At 39.2% G+C, this 10,752-nt stretch overlaps 1 protein-coding gene across 1 annotated transcript; it reads left to right on the forward strand.

Annotated features, from left to right (window-relative positions):
• xrra1 (X-ray radiation resistance associated 1) lies at window positions 1–7,013 on the forward strand (the record flags this gene model as incomplete). The annotated part of the gene is made up of 17 exons (XM_084564670.1): window positions 1–91; window positions 2,167–2,312; window positions 2,398–2,469; window positions 2,546–2,618; window positions 2,710–2,807; window positions 2,973–3,121; window positions 3,948–4,052; window positions 4,155–4,273; window positions 4,359–4,411; window positions 4,517–4,597; window positions 4,679–4,772; window positions 4,855–4,973; window positions 5,784–5,945; window positions 6,041–6,179; window positions 6,311–6,426; window positions 6,533–6,638; window positions 6,734–7,013. 17 exons carry the CDS (start codon window positions 1–3, stop codon window positions 6,919–6,921), a joined length of 1,911 nt encoding a protein of 636 aa, XP_084420796.1. The 3' UTR covers window positions 6,922–7,013.
• Between the last annotated feature and the right edge of the window lie 3,739 nt (window positions 7,014–10,752).

Consider the following 10,752-nt stretch of genomic DNA (forward strand, 5'->3'; position numbering starts at 1 on the left):
ATGAATTCAGCTTCCTATAAGTTTGATGATGGTCAGAGCTATCCTACTAAATGTTTTCCAGCAGGGACATTGCAGCACCGACGGGAAGACGGTAAGTGAACTGAATCAACTATTTAGAATCAAGAAAAATGTCCATTAGCATCACTGTAGTCCATTTCTACCAAACTGCACAATTTTCCAGTCTGCTTATGATGCATCTTGCTTTCATGTTTTACTTACTTATAATTTACAACTATTTTCACTTATAGAAATCAGTTAGGAATTAACATTGACGATAAAAATAATTTTATAAACAAGAAGTTACAAAAAACAAAACAAACTTAATGTCAAAAACAAAATTGAATGTCTAATTGAAAACAGACTTATAAAAAGTAATGTCACTTTACTATAATAAAAATAAAACACTCCCTTTAAAGTACCTGAGCTAATTCAACAGAAGCCTGGTCAGTTGGTGCTTGTAGTCTCACAGTTAGTGAAATGGAGATCACCTGAGTGCAGTGAATGTGTCTCAAGTGTCCGTAGTATGAAGACACCTTTATCTGAACGGTTGGGTCACTAGTTAATCCGTATTCCTGGCTACAATTACTCCATGACAACACAACTGACTGACATGCAAGAAGGAGACTAGTGAAGGAGGTCTCAAAGACATCTATGAGGAGTTAAAAGCTGCAGCAGCTCAGATAGGAAAGACTCTGCATACAGTTCTTCACCGGTCAAAGCTTTATAGGAGGGTGGCAAAGACTGCTGAAGAAAGCTCATATTAAATCTTCCACTTGAAGATCCTTGCCACCGTGAAGTGACCCTGTGAAGTGACTTGAGACATTTTGCATTGTGGTTGTCACAAAATAAGATAAAGAAAATTGAAAGTGAGTCAGGCTAACATGAACATTTCAACACTGAAGTACATGAGTGGAGGGATTAAAGTAAATTGTGTGCTCATAACAAATGAGGCCAAGTTTAATAAAATTTGAATAAGATAATCCTTTAATTTACCCCACTTTGGCTTATAGACCAAATATACCATTCAGTAAATATCTAATCTAGGACATATACACTGCTAAAGGAATGCTTTTTAATCAGAGTAAAGCATCAAGTCAGTTAAACTTCTGGGATATTGATCTTGTCAGTCAAGTACCAGAGGTGCTTGTTAATCAGCTTCAGTCAGTGTCACTACTGGTAGCATGTGGTGATACCTGGACCCTACAGAGGTTGCACAGGCAGTCCAACTCCTCCAGGATGGCACATCAATATGTGCTATTGCCAGAAGGTTTGATGTGTCTCCCAGCACAGTCTCAAGAGCATGGAGGAGATTCCAGGAGACAGGCAGTTACTCTAGGAGAGGTGGAGAGGGCTGTAAAAGGTCCTTAACTCACCAGCAGGACCGGTATCTGCTCTTTTGTGCAAGGAGAAACAGGATGAACACTGCCAGAGGCCTGCAAAATGACCTCCAGCAGGCCACTGGTGTGAATGTCTCTGACCAAACAATCAGAAACAAACTTCATGAGGGGGGCCTGAGGGCCCAACGTCCTCTAGTGGGCAGTGTGCATTCAGCATTATGACGTCTGGGGAGGCATATCCATGGAGGGACACACAGACCTCTACAGGCTAGACAACAGCACCCTGACTGCCATTAGGTATCAGGATGAAATCCTTGGACTCATTGCAGACCCTACACCGGTGGAGTGGGTCCTGGTGCACGACAATGAGCGGCCTCATGTGGCGAGAGTGTGTCGGTCAGTTTGCGCCTCAGACTGTCCAGGAGCTCATTGAAGCCCTGGTCCAGATCTGGAAGGAGATACCCCAGGACACCGTCCGTCGCCTCATTAGGAGCATGTCCCGATGTTGTCAGGCACACATAAAAGCACGTGGGGGCAAACAAACTACTGAGTACCATTATCTGCTGCTGGTATGAAATTTCAGCAAAATGAACTAGCCTGCCACATCATTTTTCACTTTCATTTTCATTTTTTTCAGCCCTCTGTAGGTTATTAAATTTCCCTAAAGGGCTCCTTTCATTCCTTACACATTACCCTTTCCATATCAGTATAAATACACAGCATGATTTATTTTTTATTTTTTTTGATAATCAATACCAGTTGCGATTTTGTATGTATGTAATGACATGTTTTTGTTTTTTTTTTACAATTAATTTCCCCTTCCAATTAGGAGCTGGTCATTGGTTTGTGGCCTACAGAGAGACAGAGGAGAAGAAATATAGGAATGTGAACAGAAGAATTAAAGAGACTTATAAGAAATGTGAGAACAGAGTGGTTGATTCTGTTCGGGGTGTTACATTAGATGGACAGCTCCTGGTAAGAAATGTACATAAAAGAAAACCGCTTCTGTGACAAAATTCTGCAGAATCAGTTGCCTACTTACTTTTTTTTTTATTTGCAGCTCCAGTTGCATTGTGTTGACAAGCCCTCTGAGCTCTGCTCTGTAGACATCAGCGAGCAGAAACTGAACTGTGTAAGAGCACATTTTAGTCAAGATCCTTTGGCCTGTGGGTAAAAACAATTAAACCTTTTCCTCTTACTTTGCACAGGTCAAGCCAGAGGACTTGAAAATGTTTGATAATGTCGCTTACATTGATGCTTCCATTAACTACCTTTCTTTAGGTGATTATTATATCATACACATTTTCTCATAGCTGGTAGTGTGCCTCTTGCAAAAAGTCGGAACATTAATTGTCTGTTGTTTTTTCTGCAGGATCTTTCTGCAGTTTTGTGTCTTTGAGAGAACTCAACCTGTCTTTAAATGGAATTTGCAACATGGCATTTGATGCTGTTGACTTCCCTTATCTTGAGGTAACCTGGCTGACTTATTAATGCAATATTTGATACCTAATGTTTTAACAGAGAGAGAGAGGGGGGCATTCTTAATGATGTAACAGGGCAGTTCAGATAGAGAATTTGAATTCTTCCTCTGGATGTTGTTATGTTCGTCCAAGTAATGTTTTTAAACCGTCTCAGGTTTTGGATTTGTCCTACAACCGTTTATCAGCTGATGTCATCGTTTCCCTTGGTCAGCTTCCACATCTTAAAGTCCTTCATCTAACTGGAAATCATCTTCGTCGTCTTCCTCCTAATCTGTGTTCCCCAAAGCATGACGCCACTCAGCTGTAAGCTGTTATTTTCCACATTGTGTTTTAATTTTTTAATTTTTAATTTAATGTCAAAATGCTTCCCCCTCAATCAAATAATTTGTCATATCAGTACATTTATTAATCATAAAATGCCCTACCACGCAAGTAGTTTTAATCTTTTATTTTCATCCACAGTGCAAGTTTATGGTAAAAATCTAAAAATAGTCCCCTTCAGTTAGTATTTGCTCCTTTGTTCATCTTGGCTGCAACATAATCAAAACAAAAGTTAAAACTATGTTTTTCTGAGGAAACATGGCGGAGCTGACAGAATTATGAGGAAAATACTTTAGCAACAAAATAAATTCACAGAAAAATTCTAATTCATCATCTAATTACAAACACTTTTTTGTCTGTTTTAATGAACAGACTGCAGAAAATGATTTTAAGGTGGAGACACACATATCCGTTCTAAAGTATTGTATATGTATTGGATTAAAATGATTATTGGTTTACACTGATCTGTCCAATCAGGTCTTCTTTTCTCAGGCTAAATCATTTCCCACTTGTGAGGTTTTCATTTCACTCATCCTTGTCAATATACACAAGGCTGTTATTTCGTAACATAACAACTTGTTCTTCGTATACAGTCCATGGTTCAAACTGTTATTTTCTGAGAAAGGCCACAAACGTTTTCAAACTCACCAAGAGAGGGCGCACAAATGCTCCAAATTCATAGTCCTGATTCTGGCAAGATATACACCTGCTCCAAAGCCAGGTAGGATAGTGGAGCAGGGAACGCACACATTAAATAAAATGTTACTATTATGTTTAGTGAATTATACTGTTGTTGTTTTTTATACAGGCAGGACAAAGTGGAAGACCCTCAGTTTAAAGCTCTAGAAGTCCTGATGCTTGATGATAACAGACTGTCCAATGGAGTCTTCGACAGTCTTAAAGACCTTAAGAGGTCAAGATGTGATTTCAAGTTTTCAATATTAGTGTTACTTAAAGTGGACTTGTGTCACAATACATAGAATGCTGATTAGGCCTGTGTAATTGGAAATTACAGACTAAAGCATTTGAACTTAGAGGGAAACTGCATCTCTGAAGTTCCATCCATGCTCCTGGTGAGTTCTTCAAAACCTGTGCGGATTTCTACTGAAGGAACAGATGAAGAAGAAGGATGTGGTAAATGCAAAACTTAAATCTGCACAATTTCCCAATATCTTAGAATTAGTTCAACTAGAAAATTGATTTACTGTCTCCAATGCAGCCCATATTGAGTCAAATCCAAACACAGATGAAGATTTGAGGAGACTCTCACAGGTGATTAGCTCTCCAGTTTGTGCTTTAAATGCTTTCTGTATTATTCTCCCACGTTTGTAACATTTGTATTAAAGTTGTGTCTTGCTGTCACGCTAGACCTTTCAGAAAGACAACAGGGAGGAGTACTTGAAAGTATTCGATGTGCCACTACCAGAGCTTCAGTTCCTCAATCTAGCCAACAACAAGGTGTCCTACTAATTTATTTAAATACGTGTGGCTACTGTGGCTACTCTTGAAAAAATACAGCTAACATATCTTTGTCATCAGATTGCAAATGAAGAAGCACTGATGCCGGTCGCCCTTTTCCCAATGCTTCTTGAGGTGGACATTCACTCCAACCCTTTGAACACACAGAGGAGAGGTAATCTTCTCCTATAAAAGACAGCTTTTAAAGAATGGTTCAGAATGTCAGAAAATCATGTTTTATTTGTTTTTAAACACAGGAGACCCTCTCTTACTGACCTACTTCCTCCAGGAGAAACTGGGAATAACGATAAAGCGTAAGAAAGGGAAAGAAGCTGTGAAGATCCCTCTGAAGGTGTCCACTGATCCAAAGTGGAAGGTTGGATGTGTTCTGTATCGTTGATGTTCTCTGACCTAATATTACTAACGCCATAGTCCTTCCCGCAGTGAAGTTTGATTCCAGCTCCTGCACTCTTTCCTGCAAGTCATCCCCTCCCTTTTTACTTACCTTTCAAAAAATGGCATAAAAGATCAAAGGTGAACATTAGGATAACAGATGAGCTAATAGGTGGGACAGGCTGATGTTATGAACAATTGGACAAAAAAGGACGTGTGACTGTAGCCACATTACCTCTGCAGTAACTTGTTCTAGGGGCAAGGAATCTAAACCCAGTGCATAGCCAATCCAAGGTCTAAATTAAGTTACAGGAGATTATTTTACTACTTTTCAAAAGTACAGGACCCTTAGTGGTGGTGTAGTATAAAAGTGGAGTATTTCTCATTGGTCAAGTATTTATCTCTTTAGTTTAATTGAAGTGTGCTTGATACTGGATTTATAAATGATTCTGGGGAAGCTCTAGAAGTAAACCAGTTGCCATTACTAGGATTGTGTCTCCCTTTAGTATTTGCACATTTGGATGCCAGCTTTCCTAAGCAGTGTACAATGCTCATTACTAGCAGTAATGACGCCGTTGCTAGATTGTGGAGTATAAAATCATCCTCCAGGTTTTGCCTGTGACGTTATTGTTGGTGTAGTCTTCGGCATTAACACCAGCTACTTGAGTGGCATGAAACAGGTTGTATAGTCCTGACCAAAAATGTTGCTCTTTCGTACAGGAATCAGGAACCCAAAAGTTCCTGGCGCTAAAAGCTCCAGGTCTGTAATCATGGCAGTCATTTTGTGTCGTAGGTGGAAGAGCAACCCAGAAAGCTGTCAAAGAAGACTCTGTTGACGAATGCAACTTGTCCTGCACAAACCCAGCATAAAAATGAGCAGACTGTCAAGAAGACAACAGGGCCTGAGGGCAAGAGCAGCAGAGATGAAAATACAGAAAACGTCTTTATTACTCAGGTATGTACCTATCTAGTTTTCAGGGTTCAAGGATTAGATGTTCCTCTCTGTTGGGACATGTTAATTTATGTAGTGAACATTATTTTCCTACCCAGGCAGCAGACATACCTGAATTTGATCCATCTGAAGAGAAAGAAACCGCTGAGAACAAGGAGAGAAACAGCCCTGAACAATTCACAAGCAGCGAAACGTTGATGGATGCAAAACCAAATCCTGATGTGTTGAAGCCCATTAGTGAGGATTGTGGAATGTAGTTTCACTGGCAGCTATTTATTTTTTTTTGTACATTATTCTCAAACCCAAAAAGGTTTTAGCTATACGGTGTCCCCATAGAGAATACTAATGCTTTCTTCCTGTTTCAACAGGAATTCAAACAGCTGTTCGGATGCTGGAACACACACTGAGGAATCTTAATGTTTACAGAGACTCAAAACCAAAGCTAGACAGCATCCAGGCTCCATACAGAGAGAAAGAAAAAAAGGTTGGAATTGTTTGACACATAAAACTGATTTGTGTATTCACACAATATCTGTCAAATCACAATAAACCTCACAATGTTATCACCTTCATATTATTTCTGTGCACAGCTTAAGGAACTGCCTCCTCTGAAACCAATAAAGCAGCCGGCTGAAAGAGTTGCTGAAATGATCAAGGAAATTAAAGAGAGTACAACAATAAAAGTAGTCACTTTAGGTAGACATGCATATGTCTCAGTTATATACACAAATAATGAATTTCAACTCATTTACTTTTCCTGACCTCACCTTAGTTTACTGTTTTCTGCACAGGCACTGCCATGCACGGCACAACCATTAAAAAGGAAGAATATAAGGAAGCTCTGTCACTGCTGAAGGATATGAAGGCAAAGTACAAGATGGTCCATAAGAAAACAATGGAACAAGAAGGCAGTGTTGAATCTGATAGAAGTACAGGTCCTAACGCTTCCGAATCTCCACATGTGCAGATGCTTAGCTAAGCTGTGGTTTCTTTTCAACTTGTTGGTGATGTGAGTGAAACCTCATGTTAAAAAAAGAATAAATAAATAAATAAAAAAGCACTCTGAATTGTGTAACCTACTTAATGACAAAAACATACAATCCCGGTGAATGCAACCACCTTTTGTTAACAAATGAGAGACCTGTTGGCTGGGATTCAATTCACAAGCTCCCTTGTGATTGGGTGGCATCAGCTGTAATTGCTGATTCAACTGTGTCTGATGGTTTTGAGCAGCTGCACCACCGCTGGCACAACCACAATCAGTCCAGCACGTGTATTGTACTATCTGTCAAGTGAAAATGAAATGTTGACATGCTCTTTTAGAGTTTTATTTTTTTAATCCAAAAAAATATATATTTTTACTGGTATGCTGTATTATCTTGTAAACATCCACCTGTGTGCTTGAACGATACTGCTTTATGCTGATTTTCTTTATGAAGAATCTCATGTTGGGCAATATCCTCTTGACATGTAGCATAACATCGTTTCCAGCATTGGAAGAATTTTACTTCACTGCTCCAGGACAGAAAAAAAAAAATGAGCCGAAGAACCCAAAATGTTATTTTAGAACTTGCACATATTTGAAAATATTGTGCACCCTTTAGGTGTTGCAACTAGACTATTCTGGATGGACATTGTATCCGTTTGGCTGAGCATAATCCTTAAATTATCTGGAATCTTTTGTAACAGACATAAGTTTTTAGCAGAACTCTGCAGCTAAGAATGATTTATGGTCCACATTACTAAAACAATATAATAATTTATAATATAAAACCTTATTTATACAAAAGGTGATGGTACTTAAAGCACAGAGTGTAAGGTATTCTAAATTTCCAGTCAGACACGTTTTGTTTTCGTTGTTTGGTCCCTGTCTGATTTCATGGTCTTGTCCGTCATATGATTTCCATTATTTGTCTACGGAGCAGCTTGCAGATGTGGAATGCACGTTCAGCACTGGTGGAATAAATCAGTTGGCCCTCCGAATATTGAATGTTGTGTGCAAGGGTTCCTTACATGTTGTTTCACTGCATCTGTATGTATTGAACACTGAATCACTTATGTGCTGCATACAGAAAGCAAAGAGCGTACAGTATGTAACAAGCAGACACTACAAGGCCACTGTTTGTAGTACATTGTCTTATCATAATATATCATTTTATAGTTCCGTTATATATATATATATATATATATATTCATGCATTTAATGACGCAAAAAAAAAGAAAGCAGCTAATTTATCATCACTGAAATTTGAAAACTTGAAGTATGATCATTAGACTGAATACATATGATGTAGTGGGATATTTGTGAGCAATGTTGTGTCAACAGAGTCTCGAAACCGTCAGCACCAAAAATAGTTCACTGCGATTTTCTTTTATCCACGCTCTCTGTCATACTTCTGGCCTTCAGTCTCGATGGGATCTTTTCATCTTTATCCATGTGATGGTAAGGACGAAACTGTGCCAAATGGCAGAGATGCTTTCCTACAAAAATACTATTTTCCAGTCCACTGGAGTTCAGCTCCACTCAGCAGAGCTTGTCTGTGTTGCAACTACATCCAACAGTATTGAACCACCACTGCTAAATAGAAACCCTAGATGTATCTATCAAGTTTGTATTTATATTGCTTTTTCTGTAACATGTTTACTGTTCAATCCAGACATCGACCCAATGCAGCTCAGGTAGAGGATTTGTTGTTGCTTTCAGTAACACAATGGAGTTTGTTCTTCAGCCAGCGAGTCCTGGCATTGCCTTATTATCTTCTGACCGGAATGGTGTTACGAAGTCATTTTGAAGCGATAATGATTAGTGCTTCAAGCATCCACGGTTGTATAAGTGCAGGGTTTTCATGTTGGAATTCCTTGATGTGTGAATTTCCTGATTATGCAAGAGGTTGTTAAACATGTTAGCTTTGCACCGTTTGGACAATGATCACTCACACTAATGGCTGGTTATATTCCAGGCACTCTGTTCGCATTTACTGACGCAAACTTTTCCTATCACAAGTGCACGTAAGAGAACACATTTGGTAACCTTTTCTTTGTCTCTGTCTGTTTGTGCAAACCTTTACATTTTGTATGCACTGACAAAATCAATCAGTCTTAAATAATTAGACTGAAAAGACTGTCTCTTCTCTGTCTCTACCCGGCTGGCCTTAGGCAGATGGGTCCCTCAATATGAGCTGGGTTCTGCTCAAGGTTTCTTCCTGTTAAAAGGGAGTTTTTAATTGCTACCGTCACCTTAGTGCTTGATGTGGAGGTTTCGGACTGGGTTTTGTAAAGCGTCTTTAATTGTTATTGACGCTATATAAATAAAACTGAATTGAACTGAATTGAATTAAGATTAAATATGCTTAAATAATTAATCAAATAAATCTAGATCTAGATTTCCCTTTTCGAGTCTGATCAGGTGATCAGTAGCTCGCTGTCAATATATGAGAACAGCAGGAATAAGATAGATTAGATAGAATAAAAACACAACGGTAAAAAATCAAAGCAACAGAGGATTGACCTAATTTTTAGTTGCAACAGCCTCTTTTTACACTGAAAGCAAAAACTTCGCCAACATCTGGCTTTTGTCTTCAGTGGGGAAGGGTGCAATTATTCTCGAGTCAACCGATTCTACAGTAGTCGTGGGTGGCTGGATGGACACACAAATATTGCCCCTTTCCTGGTGGGATGCACTGATGCATGTAGAAATTCCAAACTTCTGCGTCTCCTTCTCCATCTTGGCCACAAATTCCATCCATCTCTGTTCAAGCAACGTTTGAATACTGGTCATTCGGTGGTGAGTTTGAAGCAAAAAAGTACGAAAAAGCAACCGCTGTAACACAGTCACTGGCCTCCCTAAGACTTTTAAACGCGCAGTCGGTTTTCTGACGTCAAACAGGACACGCCACAGAACAGAATCAAAACAGAAAAGCTAATTTTATGGAAACATCATTTTGGTGTAAAAAACAAACGTCCCACAATGGAGCTTGATGGTCAGTGCTTTCAAACTCCACACACCCAGATGTTTTGTTATAAATCTGTGCTCTCTAAGCACATGCTGAGGTTTCCCTGACGACACCCCTGCGAAAAAAAAACGCTCTGTGTGAGTAAAGTTGATGAAACCGGAGTGTAAAGTGTGTGTGAATGCTCCTTTAATGCGTTTTAGTGTGTGGAACAAACGCTGCTGTCTGGCCTGATTATCTTGGAGATTTACACTCACAGCGTCATGCCTGCTAAAGGAGTGAAAATGGTCTACAAATGTGACAAATCACTTCAAGGCTGCAAGATAATTACACAGTCCACATATGTCTGCAATTTATATCCTGCAGATATGAAACCATTATTCCAGTTTCACTGTAATGAGCCCAGTAGTTACACTGTAGAGCTGAGTCAATAGAAAATCACGTCCCTTTTGTTATTTTTTATTGGACTCATCTTCACACTAACACAGAATAAACAAGAAAAAAAGCCTCAGCCATGATTTTCCTCTTTAGCCTCTCTCACTCTAACAGTAAAAAAACTGATGAGGTGAGTTATTAAAGTGAAAACACATTTCATCCTTGGTCTTGGTGATATAACAAAATCTGGCAGGGGAGCAGGAGACTCTGTCCAAAACCAAAAAAATGAAAATAACAAAAGACATGGTGAGGAAAGGCACTGATGGTTCTTGTCTTAGGCAAGGCCGATCCGTGTTTATACATCTATAAGGTTTTTTTCTCCCCAGTATATTTTAACACCGTGCCGTTTCACATCTGGAGCAGTCATCACGGCAATCAAGCAGAGAAATGTTTGGGTAAGATTTGTTTGACTCTCAAATTGAGGG

This window comes from Chelon labrosus (assembly GCF_963514085.1).
Source record: "Chelon labrosus genome assembly, chromosome: 17".
In the NCBI taxonomy this organism is placed as follows: domain Eukaryota; kingdom Metazoa; phylum Chordata; class Actinopteri; order Mugiliformes; family Mugilidae; genus Chelon; species Chelon labrosus.